General features: G+C 39.3%; 1 protein-coding gene across 1 annotated transcript in view; it reads right to left on the reverse strand.

Annotated features, from left to right (window-relative positions):
• Nucleotides 1-413: 413 nt before the first annotated feature.
• DDC (dopa decarboxylase) overlaps nucleotides 414-20825 on the reverse strand; it is a 132606-nt gene continuing 112194 nt past the window's right edge. Inside the window, exon 14 of the mRNA XM_089532468.1 lies at nucleotides 414-937. Within this exon, the coding sequence (XP_089388594.1) occupies nucleotides 746-937 (192 nt within the window). The 3' untranslated portion in view covers nucleotides 414-745. The remainder of the gene's footprint in view (nucleotides 938-20825) is intronic.

The raw sequence follows: 20825 nt of genomic DNA on the forward strand, positions 1-20825 counted from the left end.
GTATAAATTCTAAACAGAAAATCTTGATTTTGCCATTTTATGTAATGGACACCATTTTACTATCCCATTGTCTTTAATGGGAATTGAGCATCCACAAATTTTGGCATCCACGAGGGGTCCAGTGGATAACAAGGGCCCATTGTTTATATATTTCTACTCATTGTGGCTAGGGATAACATGGAGCCCCGCTGAATGGTCTTGCACAAAGCAATACATATTTGTATTTTTTCATCCTAAAATATTTCCTGGGTACTCCCAGTATTATCAAGGACTTTTCATTCCTATTTCCCAAATTTTCACATGCACTAATTCTATTTACCACAAGATGTGGTGGTAATTAGTTTAGGCAGAATGATAGACTAGATAAACCTAAGAAGGGAAAATTTATCCAATTATTAGACATCATTGTTAAATGGTAGGGTCATGTATACCCTGGCATACCAGACGCTGGAGATAAACAAGAGGCAATCATTTCTATGGCTTATTTAGGACCTGCCTGAAACGTCTAGTTGACTACTTTTAGAAAACAGATGGCAGGATTATAGATCCCCAGTTCAGCACAGTGGTTAGTGTTTTCTTATCTATATACCTCTTGGGTTTGATTACAGCATATCATTGATACTGGTAGTTTTGCAAGTGTAAAGACATATCAGGGCATGTAATATTACTACAGTTTGTCTGTTATCATTCTTTAAATCTTCAAATGAATCAAATTCTTCTCTTTTACCCACTACTGCTGCTGTTTCTATGCTTGCAAAAGTTGATTTGCTAACTCCACAATGTGTTTCCAGGCAAACTGGACATGGGCAGACTCCACTGTGCGAGCACAAATGGCAAAACGCAGCACAAATTTCTCTCTCAGGTGACATGGTACAAGATGAATCCTTCTGGCATTGTTTATGCTTTTAAGAAGTGCTTCATTAAGTTTGTTTGTGCCCTAAAATGACAAAACATAACAATAATGACCATTAATATGTTCCATGTAGTTCTATCAGAAATGCGGAAAACATTTTTAGGTAAGAGGTGGACAACTGCCAGGGAGTACACAGGCCCCCACTGCCCCTGGAGGGTCATATACCCATTGTCAACCCAGCACCCAAGAGCATGGGGGGGGGGGGTGGATATTTCTTTTGCCCCAATATAGCTAATAGCTCCCACCCCTGCAACCACATAAATATTTCACCATATATTTTTGCTCCTTCTCATTTTTTTTAAGAATGTACCAGAAGTGATAGGCTAGATGTCATTGGGCATCTCAGCCACTTCCTGTTTTTTAAAAGACCTATAAAGATTGAAGGAAGTCCTCTACAGGCTTCAGAGGGGGGCAAAGTGGCACCAAATATGGCAAATGACTAAGATGATACTCACCTCCAGAGGCATGGTCAACAGCTATTGTCCATTTGAGGACACACACACAAAAAACATATAGGGGTCATAATACCAATTTATTTGTGGTTTTTTTACTAGTCCACTATGCTCGTAGAACTCTTCACCAGCACCACATTACAATTAGTTCATTTTAAGTTGATTTTCTTCCTATCAGCCTTCTTCACTGTCCAGCTTTCACAACTATACATCTGATTTCTTGACTGCAGTCTCCATTCTGATTAATGACTGAGCCAAGATATGGAAAATCTTGAACTATTTCAATATCTTCATTGTCTACTTTCAAGTTATGTATCTGTGGTCATAATTTTTGTTTTCTTAATTTTCAACTGAAAACCTGCCTTTACACTTTCTTTCTTGACTTTCCCAGCTCTGTCTCAGTACTAAACCAATGTCTACTGTCAGTAATGGACTGGATGAGGGCAAACAAGTTGAAATTTAATCCAGACAAGACAGAGGTGCTCCTGGTCAGTGAATAGGACTTTGCCTGTGCTGAATGGCCCTGAAATCTCAGGCTTGCAGCTTGAATGTTCTCATAGACTCAACTCTGAGCCTGGATGTCCACCAGGCATGCATTTGCACAGTTAAAACTAGTGTGCAAGCTGCACCCATTCCTTAAGATGTGGGATCTGTTCTTAAGAACAACAAAAAGGGATTTTTGGGGGTATGTCTGCAGCAAAAGGAAGAAGAAGGAAACGGTAGGGTCACTGCATGGAGAAGATGGCAAAATGCTAACAGAGGACGGAGAAAAGGCAGAATTATTCAACATCATCTATGCCTCAGTGTTCTCACAAAAGGCAAAGGGTGCTCAACCTGAGGACAATGGAGCAAAGGACAGAGTAGGGGAATTTCAGCACAGAATAAGCAAAGAGATAGTAGAATCATAGAATCATAGAATAATAGAGTTGGAAGAGACTGCAAGGGCCATCCAGTCCAACCCCCTACCATGCAGGAAATCCAAATCAAAGCATCCCCAACAGATGGCCACCCAACCTCTGTTTAAAGACCTCCAAGGAGGGAGATTCCACTACACTCTGAGGGAGTGTGTTCCACTGTCGGACAGCCCTTACTGTCAGGAAGTTCTTCCTAATGTTGAGGTGGAATATCTTTTGCTGTAGCTTGCATCCGTTGTTCCGGGTCCTAGTCTCTGGAGCAGCAGAAAACAAGCTTGCTCCCTCCTCAATATGACATCCCTTCAAATATTTAAACAGGGCTATCATATCACCTCTTAACCTTCTCTTCTCTAGGCTAAACATCCCCAGGCTCCCTTAGTCGTTCCTCGTAGGGTATGTGTGAAGACACACCCAACTAAAGATGGTGGCAGGTTTGGGTGTGCAACCCTGGTGAGATCAAACTCTTCTACCCAAAAAGGCTCTGATGCTGAATGTAAAGTTCAAAAAGAGGGAAGTTTAATTTAAAGAACAAAAGTAAAGAGTTTTCTCCTTCCCAGCTCTAGATAAAAGATACTTTACAGTTTGAATTTCAGCAGTCTTCAGGATGTTATCTCTCTGGGTTTGATCTCCTCACTCAATGGAGCTGGTGCAGGGTCTTTCAGCTCCTGATCTCTTTGTCTTCTTTGTTGCTGGTAACTAATTTCTGGTAACTGATTTGGCTAACGTGTAAGAAATGCCCTTTCTGGGTGTTTGGGCCTGTTTGCCACCAAAAGACAGCTCTCTGCCAGCTCACAGCAGACTGCCTCAAACTAAAAGGCTCAAGCTAAAGCAGAGCATGTTGGGAAAGGGCAAACCAAACCTGGAAAAATGCAGCGGATCCTACAGCTCCTCCCACAACAAATACAATGAACTTTCCTACACTAAAATATTCTATGGCCTGAACCAACACGAAAGAAAATGCAGGGGGAGATTCAAATATTCCTGGCAGGACATCATAGTATGGCTTCCAGACCCTTCACCATTTTAGTCGCTCTCCTTTGGACATGATCCAGTTTCTCCACATCCTTTTTAAATTGTGGTGGCCAGAACTGGATACAATATTCCAGGTGGGGCCTGACCAGAGCAGAATATAGTGACACTATTACTTTCCTTGATCTAGACACTATACAGTTGTCTTTCCATATTCGCTAGGGTTAAGGGAACAAGACCCCCATGAATATGGAAAACCCGCAAATAACAAAAACACTTTTTTTACCTGAGAGGACACCACTCTAGGAATCTCCCAGGTCCTCCAGTGCAACTCTGTGGTCAATGTCCAAAATACACTGACCATAGAATGGCACGGGAGTAGCTACAAATGGTCTTTCAGTGCAACTTTTAGTTAAAGTTGACCACAGAGTTGCACTGGAGGACCTCGTCAGTCCTAGAGAGTACATATTAATCAAATCCATGAATAATCAAATCTGCAAACATCAAAGCCGCAAATATGGAGGGATGACTGTACTTTTATTGATGCAGCCTAAAATTGCATTGGCCTTTTTAGTTGCTGCGTCGCACTGTTGACTCATGTTCAACTTGTGGTCTACTTGGACTCCTAGATCCCTTTCACACGTAGTTTCATTCAGCCAGGTGTCACCCATCCTATATCTATGCATTTTATTTTTCTGCCCTAAGTGCAGTACCTTGCATTTCTCCGTGTTGAATTTCATTTTGTTAGCTTTGGCTCAGCTTTCTAGTCTATTCAGGTCATCTTGAATTTTGATCCTGTACTCTGGGGTATTAGCTACTCCCCCTAGTTTGGTGTCATCTGCAAATTTGGATAATTTCAACCAGAAAGAAAAAACCCTTAAAGTGAACAAAATTTGGCTACCAATCCTGAGGAATAGCAAAATAAGGACTCAGCAAATGCAAATAGGAAACCATTCAGAGTCAGGGGCTTTCCCGGCAGATAATGATCACCAATTAATCCTGTTTTGCATTAGCCTCGCAGCCTGAGGCTGGCCATCAGCACAGAACATACACATGCAAACCACTCCTGCATTCCCAGGCTCACACAGTATATATATACACCCAACTTTTTCCAGGCAAAGCATTCTCTGAAGAGGCCAGCCACAGATGCTGGTGAAACGTCAGGAAGAAAATTTTCTAGAACATGGCCACATAGCCCAAAAAACCCACAAAACACCATGTATGCCTTTGACTTCACTTCCTAAATCATTTTGTCAGGAAATCACTGATGGTTGTTTGGTTAAAATACAAAGCAAGGCTATGTCCAGGGATTCCAGAGTGGGCCTTGATTCATGAGGTATTCCATAAAGGAGAAATAATGATGGGTGATAAATGGATCACATATGTTGAACTGACAATTAAAAATGAGACAGTTAAAAGACTGGAATTTAAACATTAGAACAACTACAAAAAGAAGGGCTCTTGTGTGGTTGGTTGCTTTATTGACAGCTTAAAGAAAAATTTCTGATAGACAAAAAGTCAATTGGCATTAAACCAGGGAATCCTAAATTTGAAGGAATTTTAGTTTCAGAAAATCCCCGTAAAATTGCTTTATTTTATAAGTGTCTACTAGAATGGGATTTAGAGGAAGAAGTGATCAAGGAACAAATGGTCAAATGGTCCCAAGATATAAAACAAAATATCTACTTACATCAATGGGAAAAATCAAGGAATATCTGACTCAAATATACTTTGTGTAATGAACTGAAAGAAAACTTCTTCAAGATGCAGTTTAGATGGTATTTAACTCCAGCTAAACTAGCAAGAATATATAAAGGTGTCTCTAATAAGTGCTGGAAAAGTGATCATGAAGTTGGCACATACTACCATATTTGGTGGAATTGTAAATGGGCTAAGAAACTTTGAAAAGCTATCCATGGAGTTATAATGAAAATAACCCAAGTTAATATGCAGATGGATCCCAAACTTTATTTATTAAGTATGTGTGAGAATGAGGAATTAGAGAAGAAGTATGGAAAATTTTTATTTTATGTAACAAGTGCTAGAATTGTTTTTCTGAGTAAGTGGAAAGTCGCTGATAGCCCCACGATCAAGACATGGCTGACTAAATTACTAGAATTGGTACAGATGGATAAGCTTACTAAGAGGACAAGACTGGGCAAAAGGTGAATAGATCTGGAAACCTTTTTATAATTTTATTGGTGAATATAAGGTTAAGGACGATAAATAAAATATATAACTTAGCTTCAAGAGGCTGAGGTTGTGGGAAATTATGTAACTGAAGATAGTTGGTAATAAAATTCAGCCTGTAATAATATAGAAATGGCTATCTTATAGGAGTAAATATGACTTGGTTAGGATTCAGGAAGTCAATTTTATGTATATATGTATGTCTAGAGATTTGCCAGGATGTGTTAAATGTTTCCTTTCTTTTTTTTTTTTTTTTTTTGTTTGTTTCTTTTTTCTTTTGTTATTTTTGGTATGTTTCTTTTTACATGGTGTATGACTGATTTAGAAGTTGTCATTATTTGCAATTTACTGTATTTCTGATATGTATTGATATATTTTTTTCTCTTTTTTGTCTTCGTGGTTCTTTTTGGTGATGTAATATTTTTAATTCAATAAAATTTATATTAAAAAGAATTTATTAGTTGACCGGCAACGCTGAGGAGAGCGTGGGCGTGTGTTCCCCCGCCAGACCATCCTACTCCCCAGGCGGAGCGGCAGGGACGTCAGGCAAGGCTATTTAGCCCAGCCCCGGGTCATCTTCCCCACCGGCAACGCCGAGGAGAGCATTGGCGTGTCTTCCCCCCAGACCATCCTACTCCCCAGGCGGAGTGGCAGGGACGTCAGGCAAGGCTATTTAGCCTAGCCCCGGGTCATCTTCCCCACCGGCAACGCCGAGGAGAGCATGGGCGTGTCTTCCCCCGGACCATCCTACTCCCCAGGCAGAGCGGCAGGGACGTCAGGCAAGGCTATTTAGCCTAGCCCCGGGTCATCTTCCCCACCGGCAACGCCGAGGAGAGCATTGGCGTGTCTTCCCCCCAGACCATCCTACTCCCCAGGCAGAGCGGCAGGGACGTCAGGCAAGGCTATTTAGCCTAGCCCCGGGTCATCTTCCCCACCGGCAACCCCGAGGAGAGCGTGGGTGTGTCTTCCCCCCGGACCATCCTACTCCCCAGGTGGAGCGGCAGGAACATCAGGCAAGGCTATTTAGCCTAGCCCCGGGTCATCTTCCCCACCGGCAATGCCAAGGAGAGCATGGGCGTGTCTTCCCCCCAGACCATCATACTCCCCAGGCGGAGCAGCAGGGACGTCAGGCAAGGCTATTTAGCCCAGCCCCGGGTCATCTTCCCCACCGGCAATGCCAAGGAGAGCGTGGGCGTGTCTTCCCCCCCGGACCATCCTACTCCCCAGGCAGAGTGGCAGGGACGTCAGGCAAGGCTATTTAGCCTAGCCCCGGATCATCTTCCCCACCGGCAATGCCGAGGAGAGCATGGGCATGTCTCCCCCCTGGACCATCCTACTCCCAAGGCGGAGTGGCAGGGACGTCAGGCAAGGCTATTTAGCCCAGCCCCGGGTCATCTTCCCTACCGGCAACGCCAAGGTGAGCGTGGGCGTGTCTTCCCCCCCAGACCATCCTATTTCCCAGGCGGAGCGGCAGGGACATCAGGCAAGGCTATTTAGCCCAGCCCTGGGTCATCTTCCCCACTGGCAATGCCGAGGAGAGCCTGGACGTGTCTTCCCCCCGGACCATCCTACTCCCCAGGTAGAGCGGCAGGGACGTCAGGCAAGGCTATTTAGCCCAGCCCCAGGTCATCTTTTCCACCGACAACGCCAAGGAGAGCGTGGGTGTATCCGCCCAGGACCAACCCTTTTTTTTCTCCAGGGCAACGCGACGGACTAGCGTATTTAAGCTTCTATAAAAATCTTCAAAAGAAACTTTTTTCCTTTTAGGCTTCCGGTATGTTGGATTCACAGAAGTAAGCAGCAGTTAAGAGTTACTAGCAGCGTATTTCACAAAAGGGGTTCTCGGAGAAACAGGGTCTTAAACTACCCTTCCGTAACCTCTTCTGTCAAGAAGGGTTATCTTTGGGATTTAGGGAAGGGTTATATTGAACCCTTGGTTTTTCTGGGAATTCTTCCTGGGTAAGGGAGTAATCCAGAATATTGAATCCTGCCCCCCCTTTTCGTCTCCCCTATAGGGGATAGTAGGTGGTCCCACATACAATTAAGGAAAATTAAATATTACTAGAAGGAGATAGATAGAACAAAATAAAGGTATTTGGTATGTGAATATTTCTTCTGTATGAATATAATTTTTTTCTATAGCTATTTGAATCTTAGGGGCAAAGGGTCTTTGCTACTCTAATATTGTTTATATTGTATGTATTGAATGTGATGAAGGAAATAGTAAAATTTAAGAAAATTGAGTTACTCCAGGTAAACTAATAGAAAGATGGGAGAAGTGTAATATTTGTAAGAAAAATAAGATTACTATAACTGTAACTTTAAGTTATTTTCCTATAGTAATATTAATGGAAACACGGAGTGTGAAAAAAAGGATTGAAAAAGAGGAAAAATTAGAAAAAATGGCTGCAGTAAAAAAAGGTTTTGTATCCCAGCAGCATCAGTTGCAAAGAAGAGGTTCAGGAGAAGACTCAGTGAGAGTCATAGATCCTACTATGTCATTACTGGAGGAGGTAAAAAATATTAGACAAGAAATGAGGGAAAATAGGCAGGAATTGAAGGAAGATTTGAAAGAATCAAATAGAGAAATAAAAGAAGAAATAAAAGAGGCAAGACTGGAAATAAGAAAAGATATAAAGAAAGAAATAGATAATATGGGGAAGAGAATGGAGAAATTGTCCCAGGATGTAAATAAAAACCAAAAAGAGACAGAAAAATTAAAAGAAAAGATTTCAGAGATGGAAAATAACCCATAAGAACCAACAAAAAAACAAGGTACACAACAATCAATGGACTGGACTAATGAATTAAGATATAGAGAAAGATGTATTAAAATAAGAGGTCTTAAGGAAATGACTAATGAAGATTTTAGTAAAAGAGTAATTCCTTCATTAGCGAGTTTTTTGGAAATTGAAACAGAATTAATGGAATTAGAGATTGATAAAATCTTTCGCTTAAATTCACAACAGACAAAAGATAGGCTATTGCCAAGAGACATAGTAATTTGTTTCGTGGGAACAAGATTTAAAGATTTGATAATTCAAAGAAATTATGAAAAGACTTTGATTATAGAAGATACAGAACTAAAAATCTTTAAAGATATACATCCCCAAATAATGATGGAAAGACAGAAATATAGAACATTAACTCAGCTACTAAACAAAATGAACATAAATTTTAGATGGGAAAGGATAGAAGGTTTATCATTTTTTTTATAGACAAAAGAGAATTAAAATAGATAACCTTAAAAAGGCAAAGGAAATGGAAATGAAACTCAGGAGAGAGACTAAAGAATAATCAAGAAGCAAAAGGAGACAAAATCGAAAAGGACTAGGTGAGAATAATTTGAAGGAGAGTAACATATTGGAAGATTCACAACTAATTGAATTTGAAGAATAGCAAGTAAATAATTTAAGGGAGAAAGAAATACTTAAAGAACTAACATCAAATAAATTTGTAACAAGATTCTGATAGTGAAGATAAAATGGTTAGGATTATATCCTGGAATGTTAAAAGGGATCAATTCAAGGATTAAGAGAAATATTATTTTTCATCGTTTGGAAAAACTACGTGGAGATATAACATGTATACAGGAGACAAGAATAAAAAAAAGAAATAAAATATGTTAAAAATTCAAAACTGGGAAATAGTTTTTCATCATTATCAGATCATAAGAAAAAAGGAGTGACATTGTATGTAAATAAAAAATATCATGCTAAAGAAATTTTTAGTGATTGTAACGGTACATATATAGGTGTGGAAATAAAGCTTCAAAACAACATTACTGGTAGTGGAAATTTATGCACCATTAGAAACTCGAGAACATTACTTTAGTAAGCTATATCATGAATTAATAGATATTGAATATGATAACATTATATTACTAGGAGATTTTAATGCTGTAATTGACCCAAATATAGATAGAAAATCTAATAACAAAAAAAAACAACAAAAAAAAATCAGAAAACTACAGGGGAAATTACCTAGATCCTTTTTTAGAATCATGGAAGATCTTAATTTGACTGACACGTGGAGATACAAATATCAAGATGCAAAAGAGTTTACTTTTTTTTCGGAGGTACATGGTTCTTTTTCAAGAATCGACTTATTCTTAGTATCAAGATCATTACTAACATTGGTTCAATCTATGGATATAATGTCAAATTATGAATCAGATCATAATATGATAAAATTGGAACTCTTTCAAAAAAGAATAAATTTATTTGGAGATTGCAAGATGAAATTTTAAAAGAAGAAAATACAGTAGCTATTGTAAAAGAAAATTTAAAGTTTTATTTCAAAGAAAATCAAACGGAAGGAATGAAAAAAACAATATGGGACGCAGGAAAAGGGGTGATTAGAGGACTATTTATAAAATTACAGATAGAGAATAGGAAAAAAAGAAACGAAAAAGAAAATAAACTAATGCAAGAATTGAATGAGAAAGAGGAAAGATGGAGAAAAAATGGAGACAAAAAACTTAAGTGTGAAATAAACAATCTGAAACTAGAGTTAAAACTTTTGGCAATGAAAGAAATTGAAAGAAAACTTAGAATATTAAAACAGACGCAATTTGAATTAGGAAATAAGGCTGGTAAATTAATGGCATCTAAAATAAAGAAAGAGAAGGAAATTAATTACAGAATTATATGAGGAAGGTAAAGTGATAACAGATAGTATAAAGATAAAAGAAGCTTTTGTAAAGTACTTCAGCAATTTATATAAGGCGGAAAATAATAAAGAAATACAAGAAGAGAAAGTTGGAAAATACTTAGAAAAACAAAAAAATAATCTCCATAAGCGAGGAACAAAGAAAAAACATAAATCAAATGATTACATCGAAAGAAATATCTGAAGCCATCAGTAAATTAAAAAATCATAAAGCCCCCAGACCAGATGGCTTAACATGAATTTACTATAAAAAAATGGAAGGGATATTGATAGAACCTTTAAAAGAGACAATGAATGACATACAATTAAACGGGATACCGGATTCGTGGCAAAAAGCTTACATCTCTCTAATACCTAAAGGAAATGGTAAGAAACAAAAAACAAGAAATTTTAGACCTATATCGTTAACCAATACGGATTACAAAATTTTCACCTTAATATTGGCAAATAGACTAAAAAAATTCATAAATATAATAATAAAGGATGACCAGAGTGGCTTTATCCCAGGAAGACAAATAAAGGATAACATCAGGGTTGTATTGAATTTAATAGAACATTATGAGCAACAATGGTTATGGTTGATGCTGAGAAGACATTCGATAGAGTAGACTGGACCTTCATGCTAGAAACTTTCAAAAAGATGGGAATGGGTGATATATTTTTAAAATGGATTTCGGCAATTTATAAAGTTCAAAAAGCTCAAATACTAATTAATCAAGATGTTACCGAATATATAACAATAGAAAGAGGAACAAGGCAGGGATGCTCGCTGTCACCACTATTATTTATTTTGGTACTGGAAGTTTTAAATAATAAGATAAGGAATGAGGATGAGATAGAAGGAGTAAAAATCAATAAGATCAATATAAAACTCAGGGCATTTGCTGATGATTTAATTTTTTTTCTGGAAGACCCAAAGAGAGGAATAAAACAATTGATTAAAGTGATACAGGAATACGGAGAGGTCTCTGGCTTCAAAATCAATGCGGATAAAACATCAATGTTAACAAAAAAATTGCTAGTTTCAGGAGAACAGGAACTTGAGAAAATTTCGGGATTTAAAACAGTATATTTCACAAAAAAAATATTGAACTATATAAAAATAATTATGAAAAATTGTGGGAGGAAATGAAAAAGGGTTTACTAAACTGGTAAAAAAAACAATTTTCTTTACTGGGAAGAATTGAAATTTTGAAAATGAGCATTTTACCCAAGTTTATGTATTTGTTTCAAAACTTGCCTATCTGAAAGAATGAATCTTGTTTCGAAAAGTGGCAAAAAGCACTGTCAAACTTTATCTGGTAAGGAAAAAAAGCAAGGATTGGTTGGAAACTTCTAACGGAAGAGAAAGGAAAAGGTGGCTGTAATTTACCCAATTTGAAATTGTATTATTATTCAGCATGTTTACAATGGCTAGAGGAATGGGTATTATTAAGAAATGAAAAATTATTGGAAATAGAGAGTATTGGGATGAGATACGGGTACCATGTGTATCTATGGTATGACAAACAAAAGGTTAATGCGGATTTTTATAACCACTCTATAAGAAATTCACTGCTTAGGGTATGGGTTAAAATCAAAAAGCAATTCTATAAACAGACACCACTCTGGGTCTCGGTTCAAGAAGCCTTTCATAAAAGAACGAAAGGAGAAGGACAAATATGGTTAACCTATAAGGACTTGTTAATAGTAGATAGGAATTGCTTTGCTATAAAATCTAACAAGGAGTTAGAAAGTAGAATTAATAGGAACTGGTTTCTGTATAGACAGATTTATGAGAAATATAGATTGGATAAAAAAGAGTGAGATTTTACAGATAAGAAAAATGAATTGGATAATATAATTTTTGACAATAAGGGACATATTTCTAAATATTATAAATTATTAAAACAAAGGGACTTGGAACAGGAAAGTGTGAAAAATTGCATGATAAAATGGGCGCAAGATATAGGAGAGGTAATAGAAATTGATTTATGGGAGAAATCTTGGCGGGACACATATTCATTTACAAATTGTCAGAATTATAAAGAGAACTATATAAAAATGATACACCGTTGGTATTTGTCTCCAGATAGATTAAATAAAATGTATAAAAATGGAAATATTAACTGTTGGAAGTGTTGCAAAAATAGAGGAACTTTCTATCATTTATGGTGGGAGTGTATAAAAGCAAAAGAATACTGGGTTACAATCCATTCATTGATATCAGAAATATTAGGAATAACTCTTCCATTCAACCTTCTATTATTTATGCTTAATATGACAGGAGTTTTAAGCAAGGAAATAGAGAAAAAATATGGACGTATAATTTTGTATATGGTTACGGTGGCTAGAATGGTTTACGCGACATATTGGAAACAGGAAAAAAACCCTGCAAAAGAAGAATGGATGAACAAAGTAGGCAGTGGGAATGGATATATTAACGGCATCTTTAAAGGATCTGAATAAAGAAAAAGTTGAAAGGGAATGGGAATGTCTAAAAAGATACAAGGAAAAAAGACTCATTTGATAATTTAGTTAGTAGATAGGAAACAAAATTTACTATTAATAGAACATACAGAAGTTATATATGGCTAATATAGAAAAAGAATGCATATACTTTGGGGAAGCCATTGAGTAAGAGAAATCAAAAATATAAGGTATTATATGTTTTTTTGTTTTTGTCTTGGCGGTTTATTTTATGGTGTGAATACACCTAGTATAACCGTTTACATGTTCACAAGTTTATATGTATGTTTTTTTATATATAACGTATATGTTTATATGTTTATATGTTTTTATGTTTATATGTTTATATAATAAATAAAATTTAAAAATAATAATTTATTAGTCAATTTAACTTTGTTTCTTTTCAAAAGCTTTGAAGCTTTTTTCTTCAGAATTCCCCTTATAATGGCTTTGTGTGTATCCCAAACTGCATGAATTGGCACTTGATTATCTAAATCATCTCGGCCTCAGAGGGAGCCACCAGGTGGACCCAGCAAGATCGGGGACTGCCTGAAGGAAGAGGCCCCTCCCTCCTCAACTGTCATCTCGGCCTCAGAGGGAGCCACCAGGCGGACCCAGCAAGATCGGGGACTGCCTGAAGGAAGAGGCCCCTCCCTCCTCAACTGTCATCTCAGCCTCAGAGGGAGCCACCAGGCGGACCCAGCAAGATCGGGGACTGCCTGAAGGAAGAGGCCCCTCCCTCCTCAACTGTCATCTCGGCCTCAGAGGGAGCCACCAGGCAGACCCAGCAAGATCAGGGACTGCCTGAAGGAAGAGGCCCCTCCCTCTTTAACTGTCACATTGTATTTTGTATTGTATTGCAATTTTTTCTGTACACCGCTATGATCATTCTGGAATAGCGGTCTATAAATAAAATGTATTATTATTATTATTATTATTATTATTATTATTAAATTATCTTTGAAAAAATAATCCATAAATCTCCTTGACAATCTTCTGGTTTGTCAAAATACAGTATTGTCATCCAGTCTCCAGTAGTTTTCGGTCCTGGTTGTGTTAAGTTTTAATATTACTGTATTGTGGTCTGACCATGATTTTGGTAATATTTAAGTTTTGTTGAACTTTGAACACAGATGTGTAAAAATAAAAAACATGTCAGGCTTTCACCATGATTTGTGACAATCGGAGTAAAATGTAAAGTCCTTAGAGTCACCATATTTAAAACACCAGGCGTCCTGGATTTCCACAAGGTCCATTAAGTCAAATAATTCTTTAGGCAATCTTTCCTGATTCTTTTTTATTTCCTTTTCAGAGTATCTATCCAACATTGGGTTTATCATGCCATTCCAGTCTCCCATACATAACAGGGTGTCGTATTCGGTTTCTTCCAGTTCCTTTAACAATTTGTTGTAAAATTTCCCCTTATTTTCAAGGGGGGGGGCATATACTCCTAAACAAAGAATTGTTTGTTCTTGAATCTTATCTTCTACCATAACATAATTTACATTGGGGTCAATTTTAATTTTTTCTGGCTTCATATTTAGAATTTGCATACATCACCACATCCTTTTTTTTTTTTTTTAATTCAGAGGAGGAGATGAACTCCAAGCCCAGTTTGGGATTTCTTAAGTTTTCTGTATCTTTTTTCCTAATTCTTGATTCTTCTAAGCAAATTATATCCAATTTTAATTTCTGAAGAGTATGAATTCCCCCCCTTTTTTTGAAGCATGTTCATTCCATGTTAAAATCTTTAATTGCTCCATTGTTGTTTTATTTTAAAATAAACCATTTTTATTCATCATTCTCCTTAAAGACACTTGGCCTTAAATATCTTCTTCTCTCTCTACTTCATCTTCATCTTGGTATTCACTATCATCTCTTCCTCCAATGGCTCCTTCTTGAATTAGTTCTTGGTGTTTCTCTCTCTCTACTTCATCTTCATCAGGTTATGATCTGCCCTTGGCCCATTTTCAACCCCAAAATGCAAGCTAATGCCATCTCTGCATCCTGTGTCCCCCCTCCTTGCCATCCCAGAATTCCTCATACACATGCAATCATCATCATCATCATCATCATCATCATCATCATCATCATCAGGAGGAAGGGTCAATTCAGGGCAGGTCAGAGGGCCAGAGCAAGCCAATCCTCTGCTCTCCAGCAGGGACCTTTCCCTTTCCCTTTTTATTTTTATTTTTTAAAATTATTTTTGGCAGTCTATGCGCATGTTTTTTTTGCTTCAGGTAGATATATATTTAGATAGAATGTGGCTAGCTGCTTGTTCCCTTTCCTTTTCACTTCCTTGCTTCCAGCAAAGGGGAAATGCTGCAAAGGGCACTTTGCAAGGGGCTTTTTTCCTTTGCAAATGAATGCTGCAATGCGAATGTTACAATGTTTCTCATTTCAATTTGGCAAATTGGCAAATTGATATACAGAATGCTTTTGCTACTGTCTCTAAGGAATTCAGGGGTAGCCTAGGAAAAGCAAAGAATGCATGGCATCGCATCCTTTTCTGGCATTCTGAGGTGAGGAATTTATTATTATTATTATTATTATTATTATTATTATTATTGCATGTGTATGAGGCATTCTGGGGTGGCAAGGAGGGGGGACACAGGATGCAGAGATGGCATTAGCTTGCATTTTGGGGTTGAAAATGGGGCCAAGGGCAGATCATAACCTGCACTGACCCAAACCCCCACAGCACACACACACACAGAGGAGGTTTTTAAATTTGACAAAATGTGCGCATTCTGGTGCCTGGTTCTTTAAAAAAAAGGAGGGGGGAAGCAGACTTCCGATTGCCCAATGAGTGCTGGAAACGTCACCTATGACTATCACAGAACTGAAATTTGATTGACAGCAGGCATCTTCATTTTAAACCTGATTTCTCCAAGAAGGCATTTCGGTTAAAATACCCCTGATTGGTAGTCAGCACTTGCTTCTGGAGGGATTCGGGGAGGGAGAAACCGAAGCTTCCCAGTTCCTTCCAGCGCAAAAGTGCCAGTGAGAATGGGGCCCTGTTTCCAGGGAGAGTTCAGGCTTAATGTGTCCTAGAATCTATTGGTTTGTCTTCTTGGCCATCCTTGGTATTCTTTTCTCCAGCACCACATCTCAAATGAGTTTTTTTCTGTCTGTTTTCTTTACTGTCCAGCTCTCACATCTGTACATAGTGATGGAGAATCTTCTTCTAGATTCTTCTCTTCTTCTTTATTTTTGGGTCTTGCTTCCATCGTCTATTTATCTTTAATATCTTTGTCAATGCAGCTTTACTAACATCTTGCTCTTTACTAGAATCTTTCTGTTCTTTTTGGTGACTTGATGAGTACAGTTGCATAAATCTTTTTGCCTCTTCTACAGTAGTTATCATAACTCTCTTTTTTCTATACCAAAACATAAGGCCCTCTGGTAATTCCCATCTAAAAGCAATGCCATCATTTCTTCATTGGGATATTAAAAATTGATATTCATGTCTCTTTCACAGCCATCTTTTTAATATTATTCCTTGATATTTCATTGGATGTTTGTTATGTCTTTGTAGCAGTTGGTGCCTCACTTGCCTTCTCAAAAAATAAATAATAACATCTCTTGGCAGGTCTCTTTGTGTCACCACTCTAGAATTCACACGGAATAATCTGACCCCTTTGTGCCATGCAGGAAATCTCAATCAAACTATCTTTGATAGATAACGATCAAGCCTCTGCTTAAAGACTTCCAGGGAAGGAGACTCCACTACACTCCAAGGGAGTGTGTTCCACTGTCGAACAACCCTTACTGTCAGGAAGTTCCTCCTAATGTTGCAGTGGAATCTCTTTTCCCATAGCTTGCATCCATTGTTCCAGGTCCTGTTCCCTGGAGCAGCAGAAAACAAGCTTGCTCCCTCCTTAATATGACATCCCTTTAAATATTTAAACAAGGCAATCTTGTAATCTTGTAATCTTGTAATCTTCTCTTCTCCAGGCTAAACATCCCCAGCTCCCTAATTCATTCCTCATAGGGCATGATTTCCAGGCCCTACACCATTTTAGTCACCCTCGTTTGGACACGCGCCAGTTTTTCAACATCCTTTTTGAATTTTGGTGCCCAGAACTAGACACAGTATTCTAGAATCATAGAATCATAGAATCATAGAATCGTAGAGTTGGAAGAGACCACTAGGGCCATCCAGTCCAACCCCCTGCCATGCAGGAAATCCAAATCAAAGCATCCCTGACAGATGGCCATCCAGCCTCTGTTTAAAGACCTCCAAGGAAGGAGACTCTATCACCTTCCGAGGAAGTGCATTCCACTGTCGAACAGCCCTTACTGTCAGGAAGTTCCTCCTAATGTTCAGGTGGAATCTCTTTTCTTGTAGCTTGCATCCATTGTTCCGGGTCCTGTTCTCTGGAGCAGCAGAAAACAAGCTTGCTCCCTCCTCAATATGACATCCTTTCAAATATTTAAACAGGGCTATCATATCACCTCTTAACCTTCTTTTCTCCAGGCTAAACATCCCCAGCTCCCTAAGTCGTTCCTCATAGGGCATGGTTTCCAGACCCTTCACCATTTTTGTCGCCCTCCTTTGGACACGCTCCAGTTTCTCAATGTCCTTTCTGAATTGTGGCGCCCAGAACTGGACACAATATTCTAGGTGGGGCCTGACCAAAGCAGAATACAGTGGCACTATTACTTCTCTTGATCTAGACACTATACTTCTATTGATGCAGCCTAAAATTGCATTGGCCTTTTTAGCTGCCGCATCACACTGTTCACTCATGTTCAACTTGTGGTCTACTTGGACTCCAAGATCCCTTTCACACATAGTTTCATTCAGCCAGGTGTCACCCATCCTATATCTGTGCATTTTATTTTTCTGCCCTAAGTGCAATACCTTACATTTCTCTGAATTGAATTTCATTTTGTTAGCTTTGGCCCAGCTTTCTAGTCTATTCAGGTCATTTTGAATCTTGATCCTGTCCTCTGGGGTATTAGCTATTCCCCCTAATTTGGTGTCATCTGCAAATTTGATAAGTATGCTCCCAATTCTGTCATCCAGGTCATTGATAAAGATGTTGAATAGCACTGGGCCCAGGACAGAGCCCTGTGGGACCCCACTGGTCACTTCTCTCCAGGATGAAAAGGAGCCATTGTTGAGCACCCTTTGGGTTCGGCCGGTCAACCAATTACAGATCCATTTAACAGTTCCTTTGTCTAGCCCACATTTTACAAGCTTGTTTGCAAGTATGTCATGGGAAACCTTGTCAAAGGCCTTACTGAAATCAAGATATACTATATCCACAGCATTCCCTTCATCTACCAAGCTGGTAATTTTATCAAAGAAAGAGATTAGATTTGTCTGGCATGACTTGTTTCTCTGAAACCCATGTTGACTTTTTGTGATTATGGCATTGCCTTCTAGATGTTCACAGACTCTCTGTTTAATGATCTGCTCCAGAATCTTTCCTAGGTCTAGGCCTGACCAAAGCAGAAAAGAGTGGCACTTCCCTTGATCTAGACAATATACTTGTATTGATGCAACCTAGAATTGCATTGGCTTTTTTAGCTGCCGCATCGCACTGTTGACTCATGTTCAACTTGTGGTCTACTTGGACTCCTAGGTGGGTTACACACCACCAAAAAATACGTATTCCATACGTATTAGGGTTAGGAAGGGACGGTGCTTCCGCACCCCCTAACCCTAGTACATATGTAATACGTACAATATGGCAGCACCCCTTCCACATGGGGGCCGCCATACTGACGTAACGGACGCTATGCATTTGCGGTGCCTCTTCCGGGGCCCGAGAAGGAGCACGATTTCCGCACTCCTTCTCTGCAGGGTCCGGGAGTCGCGCCATTTAAAGGCTGCATCTCCCGGACATTGCAAGCGGCGGTGGAGCCAGACCGCCGCTTTTCGGCGGTCTATAACCTGCCCTAGACACCTTTCAAACATAGAAAAGGTGCGAAACATCAGGTAAGAACCTATTGGAAATAGCAACCTCTAAGTATGTTGTTACTTCGCAAAGAGCATTCTCAAAAACAGCTCTGAGACTTTGGAATAGTCTTCCTGAGGAGATCCACTTGGTGGCCTTGTTAGAAACTTTTAGAAAAGCAGTTAAAATTGAGCTTTTTAGCCGAGCATACCGCACCTGATATGAATACACCCCCGATATGAATGATATGCCCCTGTCTGTGTATGATCCCTGCCTTGCTTGTTGATGCTATTGTTATTGTCTGATGTTGGATATTTTATTGTTTTTAGCTGCTTTTAACTGAATTTTGAGGTAAACACTTTGTGCTTTTATTTAGTCTGTAACCCCGCTTCGATCCACTGGGAGAGGTGGGGAAACAACAACAACAATAATAATAATAATAATAATAATAGTTTCTTTCAGCCAGGTGTCCCCCATCCTATATCTGTGCATTTCATTTTTCTGCTCTAAGTACAGTACTTTATATTTATCTGTATTGAAGTTCATTTTGTTAGTTTTGGCTCAGCTTTCTAGTCTATTCAGGTCATTGTTAAACCTCTGCTTAAAAAGCCCTTCTTAGACCCCCTGATTCGAAACAACTATCGACCTGTCTCACTGCTGCCTTTTTAGGGGAAGGTGATCGAGAGAGCAGTTGCCTTCCAGCTTCAAGTGATCGTGGATGAAACAGATTTTCTAGACCCATTTCAAACTGGCTTCTGGGTGGGCTATGGAGTTGAGACTGCCATGGTCGCCTTAGTTGATGATTTCCGTCTGGGCATGGACAGGGGTAGCTTGTCCCTGTTAGTGCTTTTGGACATCTTAGCGGCTTTTGATACCATCGACCATGGTATCCTTCTGGAACGCCTGGGGGAGTTGGGTATCAGGGGCACTGCGCTCCAGTGGTTCCGTTCCTACCTCTCGGGCAGATTCCAGATGGTGCAGCTGGGGGACATTCACTCCGATAAGAGGGAACTTATATCTGGTGTCCCTCAAGGAGCTATTTTGTCCCCCATGCGATTTAACATTTACATGAAACCACTGGGAGAGATCATCCGGAGATACAGGGCGCAGTGTTATCAATATGCCGATGACACCCAAATATGCTTCTCTGTGTCTCCGACTGATGCAGTGACTAGGGATGGCATCTCTCCTCTAAATGCCTGTTTGGCGTCGGTAATGGGCTGGATGAGGGAAAACAAACTCAGTCTGAATCCAGAGAAAACGGAAGTACTAGTGATAGGCTCCCCGGGCCCAGGTAGTGTAATTTCTCCACCTGTCCTGAATGGGGTCACACTCCCCCTGAAGGACTCAGTTCACAGCTTGGGAGTGCTTCTGGAGTCGCTCCAATTGACATCTCAAGTGGATGCGATGGTCAGAAGCTCCTGTTATCAGCTTCGGCTGATATGCCAGATGCGACGCTATCTGGGCCAGGGGACCTTGAAACGGTGGTACAAGCTCTGGTAACCTCTTGATTGGATTTCTCTACATGGGGCAACCCTTGTACCATTCCCGGAAGCTTCAATTAGTGCAGAATATGGCTGCAAGATTGGTCGCCGGCTGTTCTAGAGCTGACCATATAACACCCATCTTACAAGATCTCCATTGGCTGCCCATTCGCTTCCGGGCGCAATACAAGGTGTTGGTTATAACCTATAAAGCCCTAAATGGCTTGGGCCCAGGTTACTTGGAGGACTGCCTCCCCCCATATAATCCTCCCTGCACACTCAGGTCAGCCGGGAAGAATTTGTTGAGGGTACCGACTGCGAGATATGTGTCGACTTCACAAAGGGCCTTTTCCATCTCGGCTCCACAAATTTGGAACACCCTTCTCGATGAGCTCCGCTCCATCACCTCCCTGGATCTCTTTAAAAAGAGACTTAAGACCTTTCTTTTCCATCAAGCTTTCCCCCATGTGCCTTGATATTTGCGGTCTCCCCCCTGATCTGTATATTGTATCATTGATTATCAACTCAGCTGGCTGTGATATGGTTTTATGGTTTTTAACTGTGATTGAATTTTTATTGCTCAGTTTTAATTTTATGTATATATTGTGATGTCTCTTGGATTATTGTATTTTGTATTCTTTGTTGTTCACCGCTTTGATCAGTATGGAAAAGCGGTATAGAAATAAATTTTATTCCACTCGGCAATTCAACAAATTAAAAACAGGAAAAACTCAAGGTCCAGACGGTCTCTCAGCCATGTATTATAAAAAAATGTGGGACATCATAATCAAACCACTCCAAACAGTAATAAACAACATATTAGACTCCAAAATACCTGACTCATGGAATTCGGCCTTTATAACTCTGATACCAAA

This window comes from Sceloporus occidentalis, unplaced genomic scaffold (assembly GCF_023333645.1).
Source record: "Sceloporus occidentalis isolate IW3139 unplaced genomic scaffold, rSceOcc1.0.p SCAF_7, whole genome shotgun sequence".
Taxonomy (NCBI): domain Eukaryota; kingdom Metazoa; phylum Chordata; class Lepidosauria; order Squamata; family Phrynosomatidae; genus Sceloporus; species Sceloporus occidentalis.